At 42.0% G+C, this 23,241-nt stretch overlaps 1 protein-coding gene across 9 annotated transcripts in view; it reads left to right on the forward strand.

Moving 5' to 3' along the window:
• Pxk (PX domain containing serine/threonine kinase like) overlaps positions 1-23,241 on the forward strand; it is a 69,371-nt gene that overhangs the window by 983 nt on the left and 45,147 nt on the right. For all 9 annotated transcript variants that reach the window (XM_026779698.1, XM_005348511.3, XM_013346844.2 and 6 more), the window contains exons 2-3: positions 14,764-14,814; positions 17,061-17,108. In XM_026779698.1, coding sequence (XP_026635499.1) covers positions 14,764-14,814; positions 17,061-17,108 — 99 coding nt within the window. The remainder of the gene's footprint in view (positions 1-14,763; positions 14,815-17,060; positions 17,109-23,241) is intronic.

The following is a 23,241-nucleotide window of genomic DNA, read 5'->3' on the forward strand; positions in this document are numbered from 1 at the left end:
TTTTTTTTTTTTTTTTTTGGTTTTTCGAGACAGGGTTTCTCTGTGGCTTTGGAGCCTGTCCTGGAACTAGCTCTGTAGACCAGGATCTCTAGAACTCACAGAGATCCGCCTGCCTCTGCCTCCCAAGTGCTGCCTAGGCTAAAATCTTAAATCCTATTCTAAAACTTGTGAAAAGGCACTAAATAGCCATGAGTTTGTTAAACTTGTAATTTGTTGCAAAGTGAGTATTTAAAGGGCCCAAGTTTAGGGCAGGAAGTCATCATTCTTTCAAGTTATATTTTTGACTGGATTACTGGCAAGTAAGTCTTATAACCTCTTAGAGAACGTGTTGAGTTGTTTAGGTCTAGTACTGAAGAGATGGATGTGATAGGTGCTTAGAGACTACTTCCTCTAGAAAACCTTCCTTCCTAGCTATTTCCCCAAGATAGACACCACTATAATCGTGTCCTTTCCTCTCTGCCACACTGACAGGGGAGACAATTCTCTTTCACTTTTGGGTCTCAGTCTGATAGTATTTCACTTGTGTCTGTTTGATGGGTAAGTAAATGAATTGTAGTCTCATTGTGCCCCTTTTCCTGTTTGTGTAAAGCGAGATTGTGAAAATCAGAATGAGGCTTCTGGGCTGCCTGCAGAGGTCAGTGCTCAAGTGAGGTGCTGAGAGATGTAATGGGATCCCATCGTTATGCGGAGCTTTTCATTAAAACAAGCACAAAGCAAGAATTTTAGGGCAAAAAAAAATTAGCAGTTTTTATAATGATGACTGAACAGGAAAGACAGTGACTCACAGGAGACTAAGACAGGCAGATGTGGAATAAAAAAAAATGTATCATTGTCTTGCGTAATTTTTGACTATTCTGTGTTCTTGTCATCTTAGTGTGAGACTGAAAAATGTTGCATCAGCCCTAAATTTTATTGAGAAAAAGCATACACTGATGCAAACTTCCTGGACTGCAAATGCTCTGAGTTGGAAACAGAACAGCTGGAAAGAAGTAGTTACTGAAAGTGGTGCCTCCAAGTGCAGGAATTAAAGGTGTGTGCCACCACTGCCCAGCTGGAATTCCTTTTTGGTTTGTTGAGCTTAGTTAGTTTGTTTCTTTCTTTTGTTTTGTTTTGTTTTGTTTTGTTTTTTTGAGACAGGATTTCTCTGTTGCTTTGGAGCCTGATCTGGAACTAGCTCTTGTAGACCAGGCTGGTCTCAAACTCACAGAGATCCGCCTTCTTCTGCCTCCCAAGTGCTGGGATTAAAGGCATGTGCCACCACAGCCGGGGGAGCTTAGTTTCTTTTGTTGCATTTCGGTTTTTGTTTGTCAACACAGGGTTTCTTCGTGTAGCCTTGGCTCCCCTGGAAGTTCTGTAGACCAGACTGGCCCCAACTCTCAGAGATCCACCTACCTCTACCACCTGAGTGCTGGAATTAAAGGCCTGTGCCACCTCCCCCCCCCCCCAACAAAGCGCATTTAGTTTCTTTTTTGTTTTGTTTTGTTTGGGGGGGATTTGTTTGTTTGATTTGTTTATTTGTTTGATTTTCTCAGAGGCAGGTGGATTTCTGAGTTAGAGTCCAGCCTGGTCAACTTTGCTAGTTCCAGGACAGCCAGGGCTACACAGAGAAACCCTGTCTTGAAAAACATAAAGCAAACCAACCAACCAACCAACAAAAAAAAAATGACGTTTGTCTTCAAAGCCTAAGTAAGCCAGTATTCAATGTCGGAATTATCTTGACTTCGTTTTCAGATGCTATATGGAGGTTTCTTCAGAAGTCCACATTATACTGAATACTTATAAAACAATTCCTCTGAAAATATTTACATAAGCAAGTGCTGAGTATGTGGTAGAAAATGGCAGCGCTTGAACACACTGCAATAAGGTAGTGGTGGCAGCTCTTTTCTTGGCCTCCCCTCACTCATCTGCCTCCTTGTGTCTTCAGTTGTCCTGCAATACTTGATGAGTGCAGCCAGAAAACCCTCCATTGGGAGTGTTTAGAGACTGGTAATTAGTTCATTAGAGATTCTAAGTCATCTCTTCTTATTGAAAAACATTCTTTATGCACCTGATTTAGGGACCAGTGATAACCCAGTCCTTGTCTGTCACCTCTTGAGCATTGCCCTGTTAGAAATGTGTTGTAACAGGGAAGTAAGAATGTGGCGATGTTCCCAGTGGGAAATGTGGGTTCCAGGGCAGGAGTTTGTTTTATGTGTAAAGAAAAGTGTTTTGTTCTTGCTGAAACAGCCATTCCTTCCATTATGATCTTGGGATTGTTCAAAATACAGATAGTCAATGAGAAATTTGTGTGTTTGTTTGAAACACAGGGGCAAGCCCTCGGTTCTCCACTGCAGGCCAAGTGTCATTTCCTTCTAAGCTTCCGGAGGCTTTCGAGGGCTACATAGGAAATGTTGCAACTTTTGGTGTTCTGAGAAAGGGGAAACTGGACCTGAACTGGAACTCTGTGTGTGCGCCCGTGTGTCTGCGTCAGTGCCTGTGTATTCATGTGTCTGTGTGTCTGTATGTTTATGTATGTGTGTATCTGTATGTGAGTGTGTGTGTCTGTACCTGTGTATTTGTGTGTGTGTATGTGTGTGTGTTTGTATGTGTGTGTCTGTATATGTGTGCATGTGTGTGTGTGGGCATATATGTGTTTGTGTGTATGGTAGAGTTTGGTGTCTTCTTGTCTTTTTGTTTTATTAAGTACTTATTTTTTTGAAATGAGCTCTTACTGTGGAGCTCTGGCCGGGCCAGACCTCACAGAGATCCACCTGAATCTGCCTTCTGGGTGCTGGATTAAAATTGTTTGCCACCTTGCTAGAATCAGCCACCTTTTCTTATTTTTTAATTAATTAACTAATTTTAGATTTGCTTATTGTACATACTATATGTATGTGTGTGTATCATGTATGTGCCTAGTGCCCATGGAGGCCAAAAGAGGGTGTTGGATGCCCAGGAACTGAGGTCACAGATGCTTGTGAGCTGCCACGTGGTACTAGGAGTCAAACCCAAGTATTCTGCAAGAACCATCTCTTCAGCCCTTTTTGGCTTTTTTGGTTTTTGTTTTGTTTTTTTGAGAAAGTTTCTCATTGAATTTTCAGATTAGGCTAGACTGATGGCCAGTAAGCCTTAATGATCCTACTGTGCCTCCTGAGTGTTACCATTACAGGTACATGCTGTTCCTGATTTTTTTATGTGAGTGCTAGGAATTGAACTCAAGCCCTTATGTTTGTGTTTACAAATGCTTTATGGACTGATTAATGCTCAAGTTCCCTTGGAACTTCTTATTTTTTAATTAAAATTTTTTATTTATTCATTTATTTGGATGTGAGGAGAGAGTGGAGGCTGTGTGGGTCCCACAGCACACGTATGGAGGTCAGAAAACAACTTGCAGGAATCGGTTCTCCTGTTCTTCCTTGTGAGTTCTAGAGATCACATTTGGGCCATCGGGTATGATGGCAGAGCACCTTTACCTGTTGTGCTGGGATTAAAGGCAAGCATCACCCCCCCCCCCCACACACACACACAACACACACACATACTTTTTTTAAACAGAGTTTTACCATGCAGGCCTGGTTAGTAAGGAATTTACAGTACAGACCAAGCTGTCCTCCAATGTGTAACCCTCCTCCTCTGCCTTCCAGTGCTGTAATTAACAGTGAGAACCGCCACACTAGCTTCCCCTTGGAGCTCTTAGGTGCTCAGGTTTGGGAAGGGTGTGGTCAACTCCTTTTGTGGGTTTGCCCTTGAACTGGGGGTCGTTTTGGTTAGTTGTGAATCCCTGCACTAAAGGGGAGATTCAAATGTGCTATAAAGAGGTCATTGTCCTTTGTTTTCAGGTTGAGACCTTGACTAAGAACACAAATACTTTATCTTGGGTAAACACTTGGATTTTGGAGTCTCCAGTTGATGTTGCTGGTGACCAAACTTGGGGGAAGTCTGGTCATCTTTAGCATTTCCTCACACTTCCTAAAAAAACCACAGTTGAAAACCTAAAGGAACTTTTGCTGTTATTGTTGCTTTGGAATAACTGAGTGGTCATTTCTTGGTGACTAGGACACATGCTCTTTTGTTAATGTGATTATATGTCTTTCAGCTTGGGAATTCCACTGCATTGTGATAGTTTCTATTCATGTTTAGACAGTCAAGCACACACACTCACACACTCAAAAGAAGCGGTAAGCTGGAAGAGTGAGATGTGTATATTTAAAAATAATGTACTATACTATCATATATATGTTATTCTATGAAAACTGTACTTAAAACACTAGATAGATTATATGCCCCAAGAAAGAGAGCAAACTGCTTTAGTTTGCAGCTTGCATAGTGTATTTTGGTATGTGTGCACAGATGACTAATTAGTGGCCTAGGGGAAGGGCAAAGGGTTCTGGATCAGAATGTAGTGTGTATGAACCTTGCTTTGGATCCACTTGTTAGTCTCAGCACCTTTGCTGAGAACATTTAAAGGAGTTTTCCCGTATTTTTTTGACTTGGTTTAGAACAAGTCGTTTCTCCTCATTAATTCATTTGAGCAGCCCCACACCCCCTGCCATGATGACGAAGGAAGGGGTCTTTTTCATTCAGGCCCTCCATTCTGCCTAGGGACTCATGCACTTCAGCCCTGCACACGTTAACCCCTTCCTCTTATATGAGGCTGGAAGTAGGCATGTGTACACCAGCCTCAAGTGTGTGGCCAGTAGAGAACAGCCCACTAGCCCAGCCAAGCACAGAGAATGGGCAGTCTCCTGTCATACCCTAGGCATTTCTGCGTGTGGGCCTGAAGATCACCACATTACAGGTTGTCTCACACTCCCAGACAGGGTGAAGTCATCAAGACAGGAGAGTATGTTCTACCAGCCTCTGACTCCCACGCTGCTACTGATGCTGCTACTTTTTTTGTAATTTCTAGGAAAGCCCAGGGACATTCCAGTTGACCACAGAATATCTGACTAGCTTCCTACAGAAGGCTTTCCTCTCCCCTGAGATGTGATAATCCTTCTACCTTCTTGTTGCCCAAGACATATCTCTATGTATGTTCCTTGCCAATTGCGTTCTGTGCAAACTTACATCTGTCTGCCTCCTATCTTGATTGGTTTCCTGGGTGAGCCCTCATGCTCAACCTGTCTGCTGCTTTCTCTTGTGTGTGTGTGTGTGTGTGTTTATGTGTTAATGTGTATGGTGCATGCAGGTAAATATGTGTGCCCATGTATTATTGCATGACACTTTTCCAGGGAAGTTGCAATACAAATCACAAATGTCTGTTCAACCCAGGTCAAGAACTGATGATAGAACTAAGTACAATATCACCAAAGTTCAACTTGGTGAGCCACTGAGTTTATTGGGGTCAGTAACAAGAGCAGGGATGACTCAGAGGCAGCTGCATCACCAAAAGCCTACCCACCCCAGCATGGTTAATGATTCGGGAAAGCTACAGCCCTGGAGCTCCCTTCATGACTTGTAGGCAACTTGACAGGTCATTGAGTATTTCCTCCTGGTAATTCCGCTGGCTAGTCTCTTAGAGATAGATAGGCTGGTTGGACACTGCTCTGAGTCGCTTCCCCAGTTCTTACTGCTTATATAAACTTGGGTAGGAAGGAGTCTTATGTATCTGGTAAATTTCAGAGACTTCTTGAGACTTCTGAGTTGTTTGCTTTTTGCATCTAGCTCAGTGACATAGTGCTGGAGCCACAGCATGCCCAGCCATGTTTGGCTTTTCACGTGTGTGCTGTGGATTTGAATCAGGTTGGCGATCAGTTGTCAAACATCTGAACAGCATTTTTCTGTAACTTGCTGTAGACATGTTCTATGTTATGGGCACTTGGGACGTGGAGTGCACGAGTTGATTCCTGCAGGTGGACAAGTGCACCAGAGGTCAGAGGGTAGTCAGTCTTAAGGTCTAGACCGTTTTGGTTTTTCAAGACAGGGTTTCTCTGTAGCCTTGGCTGTCCTGGAACTTACTCTGTAGACCAGCCTGACCTTGAACTCATGGAGATCTGCTTGCTGCTGCCTCCAGAGTGCTGCTAATTGTAAACCTTTTAAAATAACACAGAAATGAGTGTGGTGATTGTCATGCAGTTGATGTTGCTCTTTGCTAAGCCTTAAAGTACTTCATGTCAATCATTAATTTCTTTCCTTTTCCTTCTTCCTTTTCTCCTCACCCCCCTGTTAGGTTGAATTTGTTAAAGTATAATTTACATGCAAAAATTAATCATTTTTAAGTATTCAGTTTGGTAACTTTGAAAAAGACATAGCCGCCGGGCGGTCTTGGTGCACGCCTTTAATCCCAGCACTCGGGAGGCAGAGACAGGCGGATCTCTGTGAGTTCAAGGCCAGCCTCATCTACAAGAGCTAGTTCTGGGACAGGCACCAAAGCTACAGAGAAACCCTGTCTCGAAAAAACAAAAAAAAAAAAAAAACCAAAAAAAAAAAAAAAAAAAAAAAAAAAAAAAAAAAAAAAAAAAAAAAAAAAACCAAAAAAAAAAAAAGAAAAAGAAAAAGACATAGCCACTATAACTATTTCTACAGCAAACATTTCTTTAGCATCCTTTATAGTCAGTATCCTCTTCTGGTCCCTGGCCACTACTATTCTGTTTGTTGTTCCTGGCATTTCATCTTTTGTGGCGCATACTCTATAAGTAAACTGTACATGGTGCAGTATTTAGTTTCTGCCTCCCCCACCCTCTCAAAGACCATTTTGCGTCATCCTCTCAAATTTGTGGGAAGAAAGGCATGAGTTCAACTCCAAGGATTTTTTTTTTAATTGCTAAATAGTATTGTATTGTGTGTGTTTGTACCACAGTTTATTATCTCACACCAGCATTTAGTTGTTTACAGTGTGTATTTTATGATAAAGCTGCCATGAGCATTTGGGTAAGTCATTGTGAAGATACATTTTCATTTCTTCTGAATAAATACCTAGGGATGAAATATCTGGATGATATACTAAGTATATATTTTACCTTGTAAGAAGTCAGATTTTTTTCTAGGTTTTTCATTTGATCTCATAACTGTCTGAGTAGACTTAGACACCAACAATTTGGAAGTACCCTGAGAACCACAGAACCAGGCAGTGATTTGGGTGAACAGTTTTTCAGTTCTCCACCCTAGCCACATAGGCATGGCATTAATTATCACACAAACTAGAGGCTGGGAGCAGCACCATCCAGTAAAGATGTCACATGAGTGGCACATGTAATTTTGCCTTTTCCAGTAACTACATTAATAGCAGTGAGAAGAGGGTGCTCGGACGCAGAAAGGCCATCTGTGAAAACACTCCCTGTGCAACCTAATGACCTGAGCTTGACCCCTGGATTCCTTGAAAAGACCAGAACGGATTTCTAAAGTTGCCCTTCAATCTTCCCTCCACACATATATGCATGTGTGTATCATGACATGGCATGCATGTGCCTACACTCACACACACATACACACACACATCATTCTCTCTAATTGAAAAAGTAAATATTAAAAAACTAAAAAAAGTGAAATAATCTAAATAAAGTATTTTGCTTAATATAATATATCCAAAATATAATCTAAACTTGAAATCAGTATAAAATTGTTACATTTTACATTTATTATTAAATTTTGCAATGTAGTGTGTATTTCAGACTAGTAATATTTTAAGTGATACACAGCCATGTATTGCCTCTAGCTCCTCTACTGAACCACACAGGTATAGATAGTGAAAATAGCCAGGCAGTAGTAGTACGTGCCCTTTAATCCCAGCACTTGGAAGGCAGAGGCAAGCGGATCCCTGTGAGTTGGAGGTCAGCCTGGTCTGCAGAGTGAATTCTAAGACAGCTGCCTACTGAGTGCTCGGATTAAAGGCGTGTGCCACCACTGCTCTGTAAGATTTGTGGTGTGTGTGTGTGTGTGTGAATGCAGTACCCATAGAATCCAGAAGAGAGCATTGGGTCCCCTGGGACTGGAGTTATAAGGCAATTGTGAGTTGCTGTATGCCATTGTTGGGAACTAGACTCCTGCCCTCTGTGAGAGCAGCAAGCATGAACTCTTTCCTGCCTGCCCCTCCTGTTTCTCCAGAACCTGCCAAATGTTGATGATAGGGTTTCCTTAACGTGGAGGGAAAATAATGTTCATACTTGTACAGTTTCTCTGGTGTCCAGATTACACTCATTCCTGCAATTTGTACCCATGTGGTATGAGGTTGACTGAAACATTTGGGGGCACTAAAATCAAAAGGCTGTGTTCTGGGCACATCCTCCTGACCTGATAGACTGGTTCTGCCTACTGAGCTGAGTGACTGAAAGGAAATTACACAGTGTGAAAGTGTCTGCCTAGGTCGTAGGCACTGTAACAGTTCTGGAGACAAGCATTCACCTACAGACACCTTGGAAGCTGTGGTGCCCGGCCACTCTCCTAGATGCCTTAGCAGTGCTGTGTCATCCAGCATTCATCACAGCCTGTTGGAAAGATACGATTATGCAAAGGCTCAGAAGAATTAGGCTGGGAAACTAGAAGGGTGGCAGTCGAACCTTGAGTCAGGATGTCTGTTGTGGTTACCCAGTGTCCTTCTGTCATGAGGACATCTAGGAGCCCTGTCTTTGGAGCAGTGGACGAAAGGAGGTAGCAAAGAATGTCCCCAGGAGTGGGGACACTGTAGCCCTCAGCTGTACTCAGGTCAGTTTTCGCTGTATCAGCCTCCAGAGATCCAGAACCACAGAAAAATCATCACTGCCAGCAGGACTGTCTGCTTAAGACTTCTAGCTCCTTATGCGATAGGTAGTTAGTGCTTTATGTTCAGTGCACCCATTTCTGCAGGTGGGTTTTTGTTTTGTTTTGAGACAGGGCTTCTCTGTGTAGCAGTCCTGACTGTTTTGGAACTAACAAAACTGTCCTGACTGTTCTTGTAGACCAGGCAGGCCTTGATTTCACAGAGAGTCACCTGCCTCTGCCTCCCCAGTGCAGGGATTAAAGGTGTGCATCACCACTGCCCGGCCATTTCTGCAGTTTTGAGACATTCCAGGAATTATCGAACAAATAAGTGAAAGCTATATTTTATTTAATAGTTTTGTTGGGGAGTCTGTGTGTGTTGATGCTTTACTTTGATATAAACATTAGTCACGCAGGCGATGGTGGAGCACACCTTTAATTCCGGCACTCGGGAGGCAAAGGCCAGGTGGATCTCTGAGTTCAAGGCCAGCCTGGTCTACAGAGCAAGTTCAGGATAGCCACAGCTACACTGAGAAAACCTGTTTCAGAAAACCGAAAATGAAACAACAACAAAGCCGTGTTCAGAGTGCTTTTTTGTGGAATGTCTCTGACTGGAGCGTCGTCTGTCTTTGAAGTCTCTGCAGACCAGCTTTTCTGCTGGGAGAGAGAACATTCCACAGAGGACAGCATGAACTTCCAAGGCCCGAGATCATGGATGGCAGTTTTCACTGCAGGGATCAAAGTGGGCTGTGGTGCTTTTCTTTGACTACTCTGTGAACAGAGGGAAAGTACTCGGTTTGGTTTTGCATAAAGCAAACTGGGGGATTTTGTTTTGTGACGAGTAAAGCTCAAGGTGCTACGACCTGTAGTTAGGAGTTTTAAATAGAGTCGGTGGTTGGAAAGGAGGTACGCTTGGCTTCACTCACCTACCACAACCTTATACTGTGGTTCTTTAGATGCCTTTAAAAACCCTCAAGATTTTTATTTGTTTGAAGATATTTTTTGCACATTATTGGTTTGCACAGCAATTGATGTAGAATAAAGTAGGTTCTAGCACTGAGAACCTGCAGATGAAGCAGAGATAAATGAGTTTCAGAGCAAAGAGTAATCGTTAACTCTGTGAAACATTAAAGATGGTGAATAGCCAGGCAGGTGGCCAGTGAACTGAACAAAGTTTTCTGTTATGGTTCTTCCTCAGAAACTTGGTGTCCCTGATTAGGATGCCGCCTGCTGCTTGGGGGTTACAGCTGCACGCCTTGTAACTTCCTAAATTTGAACCTTAAGAAGGTTTTTTTTTTTTTTTTTTGGTTTTTCGAGACAGGGTTTCTCTGTAGCTTTGGAGCCTGTCCTGGAACTCCCTTTGTAGACCAGGCTGGCCTCGAACTCACAGAGATCCGCCTGCCTCTGCCTCCCTACTGCTGGGATTAAAGGCATGCACCACCACCGCCCGGCTCAAGAAGGTATTTTTTTATGCCAGGTGGAGGTGGCACATACCTTTAATGCCAACATGCTGAAGAGAGAGGCAGGCAGATCTCTGTGAGTTTGAGGCCAGAGTGAGTTTCAAGACAGCTAGGGCTATTACACATAGAAACACTGTCTCAAAAAGGGGAAGGGGGGGGGGGGCTGGAGAGATGGCTCAGCGGTTAAGAGCACTTGGCTGTGATTCCAGAGGACCCAGGTTCAGTTCCCGACACCCACATGGCAGCTCACAACTGTCTGTAACTCCAAGATTTGAAGCCCTCACTCAGACACACATATAGGCAAAGAACAACAATGCACATAAAATAAAAATTTTTTAAAAAAGTATTTCTTCCCTTTGAGTCAAGGTCTCACTACGTAGCCAGGCTGACTGGAAGCTTATAATCTTCCTGCTGTACATTCAATATGAAAGGTGTATGACAGCTGTAGAAATATTCTTTAGCCTGCATTAGCCCCATGAGTCTTGACATTAATTCTTTAGAGAGATAATCAGTCTGAGACTAATGAGATCTTGTGGAGTTTTGATTTTTACCTGTTTGTAGGTATGCATGCAGGCTTCATCGTTCACAAGGGAGCAGTTAGGTGACTAATGCCCTGATTATTTGCTTTGTCTCTTCTGCTGCCCTCACTTTGTGCTGGGTGGGATCTGGAGCATAAGAAATGTGTGATCTTAGCTCTTTAGACCTTAGTCCAGCTGGAAAGAACTGTTTCCCAAAATATTGATATGGAACAAAAATAGCAGTTAACATTTAAAAAGCTCAGCACTTCAGGATTTAAATATTTGGAACAGCAAACTGAGAGGCATAAAACAGGAATCTTTAGGATATAAGCAGTCTGATAAGGAAGCTCTAAATAGAAAGAAAAGGTTAGGTCAGTTTGGTCAGGATTTACAGGAATATCGAAGGTTGTCTGGGTATTTAACCTAGAGAAGCCATGGAAAGTTCCAGAGCAGGGAAGTGTTGTTTCTTCTTTATGGTCACTTGTTTGCAGGATGTTTCTGGTTCCTTCTAGTGAAGGAGAAGGTCTAGTAAAGAAGTGAGCTTGGGGGTGAACTTAGAGACTTAGCAAGGTTAGTGGGCCCTGGAGACCGACAGGCTGCCTGGCTCTCACAAAGCTCAGTTCAATTCTCCAGTTTAAAAATCCCAAGGTGAAGTATGTACTGTGCCCAAGGAAATAAAAGAACTGAGCCCTTGTGGAGAGAAAGAAGGAAAGAGGGCAAAGGCCTTTGAAGTTTGATAGGTGTTTGGTTTAATTGTGCCCTTCCTCCCTGGTAGAAGCTTTTATTTCTGTGATAGAGATCTGCTTCTGATTAGTTCCTTTCCTCCTTCCCTTTTTCTTTAGGCAGGGTCTCATGTAGCCTGTGGTCTGCCTACTATATAGCCAAGGCTATCCTTGACTCCTGATCCTCTTTCCTTAGCCTCCCAAATAGTGCTAGGATCACAGACATGTGCTGACTGGCTCATGAGTCATCTTTTATTGGCTTTATTTATTTGTTTGTTTGATTGGTTGGTTTTTCGAGACAGGGTTTCTCCGTGTAGTCTTGGCTGTCCTGGAACTCACAGAGATTCACCTGTTTCTGCCTCCCAAGTGCTGGGATTAAAGACATAGAATATAACTCTATTTATTTATTTCTAATTATTTATTTGTTTGTTTGTTTTCAAGACAGGTTTTTTTAATTTTTTTTATTTTTTAATTTATTTATTTATTAAAGATCTCCGTCTCAAGACAGGTTTTTTTTTTTCCTTTTTTAAAATTTTTTTGTGCAGCACTGGCCATCTCTCTCTGTAGACCAGGCTGGCTTTAAACTCACAGAAATCTGCCTGCCTTTGCCTCCTGAGTGCTGGGATTAAAGGAGGGCACCACCACCACCTGGAGATTGGTTTTATTTTTTAAGATAGGGCCTCACTATGTAACCCAGTCTGAATTAGGATTTACCATCCTCCTGGGTCTGCCCCCTAGGAGCTGAGATTACAGATCTTGCTTCCAGTTTTCTTTCAGAGACTGTGGAACAGTGGTCATTCATTACCCTGGCTGTGTATTGGAATCACCTAGGGAGCTTGTAGTAACTGTCAATGCTTGTGCGTGGTTCAGACGGTGAATCATTAACTCTCTCTGGGAGATAGGACCTAAGCAAACATAGAAATCTTTTCTTTCCTCTTAAGTTCTGTAGGTGATTCTGGATGATAAGACCTTCTGCTTTTGTGTCTGTAAGACATCTCCAGAGAGCTGTGTGTAACCCTCTGTCCTTTAAGTGTCACGGTGGTTGAGAGCTGTGCAGAAATGAAGAGACATGTTTGCGAGGGTGGTTGAAGGTTTCCTTAAGCCTCGGCTGTCCTTTGTGTCAAGATGTTTTGTGTTTGTAGCCTCACTAAAGAAACTTGATGTGAGACAGATTCAAAATAAAGTTTTCCTAGAATCTCATCAAACTAAGGCAACTGAGTATCAGTCACTGTGTGGTAAAATCCAAAATATACCTCTGGAAGTGCTTGCTTGGAAAATGATCTGTGTTGAAAGCATTAATCAACGGTTTTGGAAATGGCTGCCCCTCACCCTTGCACCTTCAGGCCAGAGTTAATAGGTGTGCACCATTAGGGCAATCTAGTGAATTCTGTGCACTTGATTAGACCTCCATATTTTTTATTTGCGAGAGAAAGCATGTGTGTGGGGTATACATGTCCCATTATGTATATAGAGGTTAGAGGAGCACCCACAGGAACTCTTTCTTCCATGTGGTTTATAGGTATACAAGTCATCAGCCTTAGTGGTGAGTGCCTGTATGTGCTGAGCTGCCTCACCAGCCCAAGTACCAGTATTTTATTTTATTTATTTTTATTTTTTATTTTTTTGGTTTTTTGAGACAGGGTTTCTCTGTGGCTTTGGAGCCTGTCCTGGAACTAGCTCTTTTGGCCCGGGTTGGTCTCGAACTCCCAGAGATCCGCCTGCCTCTGCCTCCCGAGTGCTGGGATTAAAGGCGTGCACCACCATTGCCCAGCTAAGTACCAGTATTTTAGAGATGTGGAAGTAGGCCAGTCTTACAGCTTCTGCGGGTCAGTGGAAACTACCAACCACATTGGAAGGTTGAAGGTCCTGGGAGTGATCAAGATGAAGGTTCTGGTTCCCAGTCAGCTCCGCCAAAGCTGTGCTGTCTTGGACAGTTCTCTGTATCTTGCTGAGTATGAATTTGTCCCTTAGAGTGGCTGCCCAGAAGTCTGAATGACTAATGTAGAAGTTTAGTGTAAGTTTCCCGTTAATTCTCTTTTCTTTTTTCATGTATGCTCCATATCATGTGGTCTTAGTACATGTCCAGTTTGAAAAAATTCAGCCCCAGACCACAATGACTTGCCAAAATGTCCATGTGCTCCACCCTCCTTGCATGCCAAGGTTAAGTATGTGATGTCAGGGGAAGCAGGAGGGAGGGACCTCTCTGGGGAAGTGGCTACAGATGGCTAGGTTAGTGGCAGCCTAGACTTCTTGGGCCTTGGTGATTCATACTGTCCTATCTACACATAGGGTCTGTTCCACATCAGAGAGAGTGAGAAGGGTAACACAAGTCACTGGAGAATCTGGGGTACCATTGCAGCCTGAAGCTCAGGAGAAAACTAACTTCACGGTGTCCAAGGCTTTCAGGCAGTGGGAATCTTAGTGAAGCATTTCATTGTGGCAGTTCCGGAAATCTGAAAAAAATCGAATGTCTTTTTAGTCAAGGAGGAGTACCTTTGATCCACTTTAGTAGAATCAAAATGTTCTGAGAAAAATCACCTTTCTAGTTTTCCATTCTTTCCGGTATCTTTAACTATACAACATATGGTGTCTCCAAAGTACAGAACAGCCTACTTCTCTTTACATCTTCATAGGTTTAGTTCTTTACCAAATACATCAAATTGATTTTATAGGTCTATTTAAAGCAAGTTTATTTTTAAAATAAATTAACCGATTTTTATGTGTGTGTTTATGAAAGCAGGCATGCCCCTGCCACAGCTCTCATGCGAAGGTCAGAGGACAGCTAGCTCTCAGGAGACAGTTTTCTCTCACCATCTTGTAGGATTCAGGGATGAAATGAAACTTTTTAAGTTTCATTAATTTGTTTTTTAAGATGGGGTCACACATAGTTTTGACTTGGTGCTTACTATGTTGACAAGGGTGGCCTTGAACTCAGAGGCCTACATTATTTTATGTGTATTTTTTCAGCGTGTCTATATATGTATGCCATGTGCATGCCTGGTGTACTTGCAAGTCAGAAGAGGGGATCATATACCCTGGAACTGGAGTTACAGATGCTTGTGAACTGCCCTGTGGGTTCTGGGAACAGAATCCATGTCTTAACAGATGAGCCATTGCTCCAACCGTTTCTTTGAAGTCATACATTTATCTGGTATCCATATATGAGTGTTTTATTGAAACAGAATCTCACCATGTAAAACAAGCTGGCCTCCAACTTGTCATTCTCCTGCTTTAATCTCCCTGGTTCTGGGAATACAGAATCTGTCCGCCATGATCAGCAGCTCCCTGCTGCCCCTGTGTATTGAACCCAGAGCCTTCTTCATGCTACTGAGTCTATGACCACCCAGTCACATCCCCTGCCCCACTTTCTTTTTTTTTTATAACTAAGGCTCTTTCTTTTATCCCTTTTAGGAATATATCATCAGGGTACAAAGGGGAATTTCCACAGAAAACAGCTGGCAGGTAAGTTTTTTTGTCTATTAGAAAAAAGTGTTTAAATTTGTGGCCACTGGGTATCAGAAAATCTGGAAAAGGCAGAATATTTATATAGTACAAATCATATTGCTTTTGGGTGTAAGCCTTTAGTTTTCTTTTTGTCTTTTAAAATTATGTATATATGTGTGTGTCTCTCTCAGTGTGGGTTTGTGCAAGTGAATTCCACGTCCACCGAGGCCAGAAAAGGAATTTGGATTCCGTGGGGCAGGAGTGACAGGCAGTTCCACATGATATGGTTGTTGGGGAGCAGTATGAGCTCTTACCCCCTGAAGCATTTCTTCAGCATCATAAGTATTTAACTTTAATACAGATGTACAAAGCCTTTGTTCCTGGTGGTTGGTTACCTGGAACAGTAGAAAGCAGTTCTCCAACTCAGCCCAGAAACATAACGTGAGTCACCAGGTAACAACAGTGTACAGTCAGATCACTGTGCTTTATGGGCTAATTTACTCTTGCACAGCTGGAGCTAACTCTTTCACTGTCCCTAAGGAGGGCTCGTCTTGAGGTCCCTGGCTCTGCTTTTCTCAGTACTGGCCTTAAATAGAAAAAGACAATGGGGAAAACTAGGGGTCTTTCCCATCCCAGTTGGCTTGCAAAGGGTAGCTGAATTGTTCATGTGACTGTGGCCATCCTACCCCTTCTAATAGTATTGCCTGTGCTCTATGACCCAGCTCGAGCCTTGGCTCCACCTTAAGCAGTTTCTGACCACAGTGCTCCAAACAGCCTTTTCTTTGCCTAAAGTTTCAGACTGCTTTTATTTGGATATTTATCATATACATCTGTTAAGAGTTTATGAATTATTCAGCACTGATTTAAATACATTAATTTACTCCACTCTTAAACATTCCTCTGTAGCAGCATTCTTTGCACTTTCCACTTTGGAGGTAAGTAACTGGTCTGAGGGCACACATTTTCAGTGTTGACGGAGCAGCGTTGTAATGTGCATTTCCCTGCAGTTAAGCACTGTGCTACCATTGGCTTCCTTTAAAAGGGTTGACTTACATGTAACATTATGTACATTTGACAAGAATCATCCTACCAGAATAGTCAAGCCCTGGTACAAGTTTTTCTAGCTCTTACTACCTTATATGGGGTACTTAACAAAAAATGGGCTCTTGGGTCCTACCTGAGTCCTACTGAATGAAGCTGTCTTATGGTGAGGTTCTAGGTGGTATCCAGGTAATTTATCTACATACATTATTTGAGAACCAGTGATAAAGACTGAAGTCAAACTACTCAAAAGCACAATGATTTCCTTACCAAGATGTCTTATTTATGGCTTCTAGTTGTAATAAAACGCTTAAGACCTAAGGCAACTTGAGGAGGAAAGGACTTATTTCACTGTACAGCTTATAAGTCCATCACTGAGGGAAACCAGGACAGGAACTCAGGGCAGGAACATGGAGCAAGGACTGAAGCAGAGGCCATGGAGGAATGCTGCTTATTAGCTTGTTCCTTATGCCTTGCTCAGCCTGCTTTCTTATAGTGCTCAGGATCCAGCCCATAGTGGCACACCCAGAGAAGGCTGGGTCCTCCCACATCAATCCTCAATCAATAAAATGTTCCACAGGCCAACATGTTGGGAACATTTTCTCAGTTGAGATCCCCTTTTTCCATATGACTTTAGCTGGTATCATGCTGACATTAAAGTAGCCAGCACACCAGCGCTAATGAGATTTGGCTATGTTCTAAGCAGTAACAGAAGTATAACCAAGGAATGACACAGGACATAAAAACTGAACTTTTGCTGAGAGGTAAAACAGTTTTACCTACAGGAGCAGACTTATCTCCAGGGGAGGTGGCATGTTTACCGGATGATGTTTTATTCCTTTTGAGGACAAATAACATCAAAGCTGTCGGTTTCCCTTTGTTTTCTAAATCATTAATCTACCTACCCCTCTACGTAATCAGTTAATATGAAAGATATTTGAAAGGCAATTTGACCTGAAAACATGACAAATTTTTTGCTGTTGTTTAAATCTCTTGTTGATGCCTTGTGAATTTGGCCAGCATTAACCAGTTTACTGCAGCCCAGGCCATCCCTGGGAGACTGCTATGTGCATTTTCTGGACTTATCAATCAAAGTGAACACTAAGCAGCACTGCTCCGCTTGGCACAGATGCTTCAGCTCTGGAACACCAGAGAGTCCCAAGTCAGGAGGTGGAGAGGGATGCCTTTGCTGAATCAAAACACCACTGTTTTGTCTCTTACAGATTGTTAGAAGATACAGTGACTTCGATTTACTTAACAACAGCTTGCAGGTAAATGTTTCAAAACACTGGTGACACACATGGTTGCTTATGATGTCTTTTACTGGTTAGAATTCATATGGATAAGCTCCTTTTGTGGATGAGGACTGACTACATAGGTTTCTAGAGTTCGTGCAGGAATATCTGGGGCTCTCTCTTTTATTCTTGCTGGGCTCCTCTGCAGTTAGCAGTGTAGATCAGCATTAAACCATAACAGTAGAGACTCAGTCTTTTTCTATTCAATGATTTCTCTGAAGTACACATTAGATTCTAATATTCTAACCTGATGCCCTTAATCAAAAGAAGGAAGCTATGCAAGGACATCCAACACCATTAGTAAAAGGCTCCTAGATAGTCTTCAGCACCATCAGAATCCCCCGCCATGTTAGTACTGAAGACTGTCAGGCTTGTGCCATTCCTCAGATTTGTGTGGCAGTAGAAACCTTTCAGTGTGTTCTGGAGTGCTTAGTTGTTGACCAGATTAGCAGGGAGGCAAAGAACTGCTCCCTTCCTTAGTGATCTGGCTATCACACATGCTGGGTGACCTCTGATGGTATGCACCAAGGTCAGGAGAACTTCTGGGTAAAAAGGAACATATTGCTTCCTTTTCCTTCAAACGGCCATATTTTATGTCAGACTTCAGAAAATGGTATCAGTAGAGCCCAAACATTATTTACTGTAAAAACATGAGTACTTTTCTTCTGGAATTGACCCAGTAATCTGCAGGACACTATAGTTGCTTTCTGTTGTACCTTTGATCTTTGTTGTGTAGTTCTGGGGATTGAGTGCAGGGTGTTTCACATGCTGTCACATGATCTGTCTACCACTGAGCTATACTTTCAGATAATATTTGGTTTTAATTTTAGTATGACCAGTTGATCTCTAGATAACAAACATGTTGACAGAGATTGAATGATTGTTATTTTCTCAAGATAAATCTTGCCATGTACTGGCCTGGAACTTATTTTTGCTCCAGTGTAGTTTTTCTTTTTAAAATTAGTGCTTCTGATATGCATCTTATTTCAGATATTCACATACTGTGTGGGGTAGGGGTTGTTTTGAGACAGAGTTCCATACTGCTTAGCTGGTTTCCAGTTTACTACATAGCCCAGTATGACCTTGAACTCCTCCTGCCTTCTCAAATGCTGGGATTACAGGAATGGGCCACCACATCTGGCAATGGAAGATTTTTCTTCATCCAAGTAAACAAACAGAAGAAAGTATGTGCAGCTTTTTGGCAATGAAATAATTTTAAAACAACCTCTATAACCAAAGGACTCAGAAACCTCAGAATGAAACTCTGACCGTGGTTTTCAGTATCTGATTACTCTCTACAGATAGGTGGATTCCTGTGAAGGAGAGAAATACAATCTCGCTGGGCGATGGTGGCGCACGCCTTTAATCCCAGCACTCGGGAGGCAGAGACAGGCTGATCTCTGTGAGTTCGAGACCAGCCTGGTCTATAGCGCTAGTTCCAGGACAGGCTCCAAAGCCACAGAGAAACCCTGTCTCGAAAATCCAAAAAATAAAAATAAATAAATAAATAAATAAATAAATATATATATATATATATATAATCTTAATCTCAAGTATGGAGTGGGTCTGAGTACGGTGGGAACAAACTTTAGTATAATGATGTTTCTGAATGTAAACTTACATGCCTCATGATATAATTACATGAAATGTTTAGCAAAAAAAGGTTGGAAGGAAATATGCCAAAATGTTAACACTCATGATCTCCAGGTGTCAGGATTATGGTTTTTTTTCTTTTAGCTCTTTATAGTGTTTGGTACTTTCCATGTTCTGTTAAAATGCATGTAGACGGGGCTGGAGAGATGGCTCAGCGGTTAAGAGCATTGCCTGCTCTTCCAAAGGTCCTGAGTTCAATTCCCAGTAACCATATGGTGGCTCACAACCATCTGTAATGAGGTCTGGTGCCCTCTTCTGGCCTGCAGGCATACACACAGACAGAATATTGTATACATAATAAATAAATATTTAAAAAAATGCATGTAGACTATGTAAATAAAAAAAGAAAATAGAAAAGTCTGTGTTTTCCAAAAAAATTTTATGGTTATCATATTTCATAGGCACAGCACAGAAAAAAAAAGCACCATATTTCAAATAAATACAGTGTCAAATTAGCAGCCAGCCAGGGAGGTCATGCATCAATGAAAAGGAAAGGAGAAAGGGGTTGGAGTGATGGGAAAACCCAGACTCTGGCCTGGTGGTAGACCTTGGATCAGCCATCTCTTCTTTTAGGTCTCATTTTGTCCTTCTCAAATGAAGAGTGACTTCTGTGGTCTCTCTTATTCCAAATGTTTTATGATTTCAATTTTACAGCCTGTAGTTGACCTTGGAGAGCTTATTTTATGAGATAAATTAAAGGTTGTTGAGAGTTTAGAACACTCACTGGCATATGGCTGAAGGTGATTGTTAAAATCTGATGATGGAAGGGAGTAAGGAGCATGACCAGTTCGGAGGTTTTACCTCCAGATAAAAGTTAAGTTCCTGAGAGCCGGGCAATGGTGGCGCATGCCTTTAATCCCAGCACTTGGGAGGCAGAGGCAGGCGGATCTCTGTGAGTTCGAGACCAGCCTGGTCTACAAGAGCTAGTTCCAGGACAGGCTCCAAAAAAACCACAGAGAAACCCTGTCTCGAAAAAAAAAAAAAAGAGAGAGAGAAAAAAAAAAAAGTTAAGTTCCTGGAAACACTGGTAGAGTCTGTGTGTAATTTAGAAGCTTCTACTAGGCCAGAGGACCAGTTTCAGGTTCCACCTTGGGGACCTTCCAGCTCTGCACTTCTCTCTGAAGTTGATGTAAGTGGAACTCAGGAACTTCTCTGCTGGCTTTGTAGAGTCCCACCCAGCTTTCCCCTTCAAGGGAAGTTTTCTGTTGTTGTTGTTATTGTTGTTTGTTTTTTGTTTTTATGTTTTTTATTGATATTTATTGAGCTCTACATTTTTCTCTGCTACCCCCCCCCCTTCAACCCTCCCCCAAGGTCCCCATGCTCCCAATTTACTCAGGAGATCTTGTCTTTTTCTAATTTCTTTTTCCCATGTAGATTAGATCTATGTAAGTCTCTCTTAGTGTCCTCATTGTTGTCTAAGTTCTCTGGGATTGTGGTTTGTAGGCTGGCTTTCTTTGCTTTATGTTTAAAAGCCACCTATGAGTGAGTACATGTGATAATTGTCTTTCTGTGTCTGAATTACCTCACTAAAAATAATGTTTTCTAGCTCCATTCATTTTCCTGCAAAATTCAAGCTGTCATTACATGTCTGTGTAAGTACTCCATTGTATAAATGCACCACATTTTTCTTATTCATTCTATGATCGAGGGGCATTTAGGTTGTTTCCAGGTTCTGGCTATGACAAATAAAGCTGCTATGAACATAGTTGAGCACATGTCCTTGTGGCACAATTGAGTATCCTTTGGATATATCCCCAAAAGTGGTATTACTGGGTCTTGAGGAAGGTCATTTCCTAATTTTCTGAGAAATCACCACACTGACATCCAAAGCTTCTATATACCAGCTTGTATATACACCAGCAATGCAGAAATGTTTCCTTTTCCCCACAACCTCTCCAAGCATAAGTTGTCATCAGTGTTTTTGATCTTGGCTATTCTTACATGTATAAGATGGAATCTCAGAGTTGTTTTGATTTTCATGAAAGGGCGGGTGTGGTGGTGGCACAGGTCAGTAATCCTACTACCCTACAGGGTGATGAGAGGCAGAGATAAAATTCCCAGCTTGAGGACCAGCTAACTTAGCACGTGAAGCAGGAACAACTAAAAGGCTCTGGCTCAAATGAGGTGGAAAGTGAGAAGTGACACGCAAGGTTGTCCTTCAGCCTCCATGCATACACTATGACACTAGCACACCTGGGTCCACACATACACACCATATACATGCAAAAGAAAGTAAAAAAAAATAGATTGGTTGGGGCTTGGAGCTCTCACCATTCAAGACAGACATTTTAGGCTGGGGGTAGTTCAACTGGTAGAGTGCTGGCCTAGCACACATGGAACTCTGGGTTCAGTTTCCTGGCTCCACATAGAGTATGGTATTGTGGTACACACCTATGTTCCCAGCTTTTAGGAGGTGGGGTCAGGCTCAAAGCCATTCTCAGCTACCTAGAGAGTTTGAGACTACTCCCTCAAAACAAACAAACAAACAAACAAACAAACAGAAAAGACAACAGTTTTATCAAATACATTCTTATATCCCCACCATAAATGGAAAATACTGGTGTTTGAACCCAGTGCTGCATACGGAACGATGTAGGACTCATCACTCAGTGGGTGCTGTTGTATGGACCATGCAGTCCAGTCTGTTCATAATAAATAAATCATTTTAATTAGAAAAAGAATGTTTTTCTCTTTTAGTTGAGAAGGGTACATGAGTATGATAAATATTTCATCACAGAATAAAAAAATCACAACCTGCTCCTAGAGATAGCTATGTGTGAATCTTTTAAGAAAGTTTTCATGGGAGCTGGAATGATGGCTCAGAAGTAAAAGTACTGGCTGCTTTTCCAGAGGACTTAGGTTTGATTCCCAGCACCCACTTGGTGGCTTATAACCATCTATATCTCCAGTTCTAGGGGCTCTGAAGCCCTCTCTAGGCATGGATGTGGTGCACAGGCATAAATGCAAGAAAAACAGTTACACACATAAAAATTTAAAAAATTAAAAGGCTTTTGAGGAAAGAAAAAGACAGTGTTCACTCCCATATATGAGCACATCCATGGTTTAAATAAAAATAAGATTATATTCTACAAAATTCATAAGGTATTTTTAGGATATACCAGTTATGTTTTAGGCTACATTGATATATAACCTTAGTAATGCTTTCTGCCCTTGAGCAACATCAAATAAAATGATTATCATGCTGAGTGATGTGCTTTCTTTGTACTTATGCATTATATTTAGCTAAGTAAGAAACTGTAATCACTCCTTGGCCTTTCTGCTAAGATAAAGTGAAGAAACTGCTTAGATAAAGCTTAATTTTATGAATGAGAAAAAAACCCTTGAAATTTAAGTGTCTTATCTGGTGACAAACTGCTATGATAGAAAATGTATCCTAATTGTGTCTGAAACGTTTTCATAGTTTTACGGGAGAAATAGGCAACTTAGAGTTGTCAGCTAGCCATTTTCCCATGACATTGTACTCATTACTTTCTGTTGCTGTAATAAAACACCGTGACTCATAGAAGAAAGTTTATTCTGACTGAGGTTAGAGCCCCTGATGGTGGGGCAGCATGGCAGCCTGAGCAGCCAGCTGGGAGTTCACATCTCGGAGTCCAGGCATGAAGGAGAGAGAACAAACTGCAGGGAGGGCAGGGCTGGAGGCTCTCAAGACCTGCCTCTAGTGAAGGCTCCTCCAGCAAGGCCACACTTCCCAAACCTCCCCAAACGGAACCACCAACTTGAGACCAAGCGCTCACCACATGTATGATCCTATAGGGTCCATTCTCATTCCAACCACACGTCTTAATTCATTGGACTGTGTCATCGTTGCTTGAAAAATCTAGAGTGGAACCTGAGTTAGGTTTGCCCCTGTGACTAGCTTACCATGCATCCTTTTCTAAATTTGAGATGCCCTTCTCATTTGGCCTTACCCTCAGTCAATCAATATGCATATTGTTTAGATTGCTTTTTTGTTTTTATTTTTATTTTTGGTTCAAGTGTCAAATAGCACTACTATAGTACTACTCTTTGAAAGTGACCTTACTTTGCTTTTTAAGTTTAAAAATAGTCTCAAAAGTTTGAAGTGATCTGGAAAATGGTAGGAGATTGAGCACCTGCTTTTACCTTTTCTTCCTCCATAGCTATTGTAAGCAATAATAAATTGACTTACACACACACACACACACACACACACACACACACACACACACACACACCTTCAAGGACAAATAGAAATGCTGAAGTGAAAACCACAACAACATTTATGTTGAAAACCCAAATGACATCTAGGTGCGGTGGTCCACAACTTTAATGCTAGCACTTGTGAGGCATAGGCAGGCAGATCTCTGTAAATTCATGGCCAGCCTGGTCTACAGAGTGAGTTCCTGGATAGGCAGGGCTGTTACACACAGAAAACCTGTTTAGGGTTTCAGTTGCTGTGAAGAGACACTATGAC

Source organism: Microtus ochrogaster, chromosome 6, assembly GCF_000317375.1.
Source record: "Microtus ochrogaster isolate Prairie Vole_2 chromosome 6, MicOch1.0, whole genome shotgun sequence".
NCBI classification, from domain to species: Eukaryota; Metazoa; Chordata; class Mammalia; order Rodentia; family Cricetidae; genus Microtus; species Microtus ochrogaster.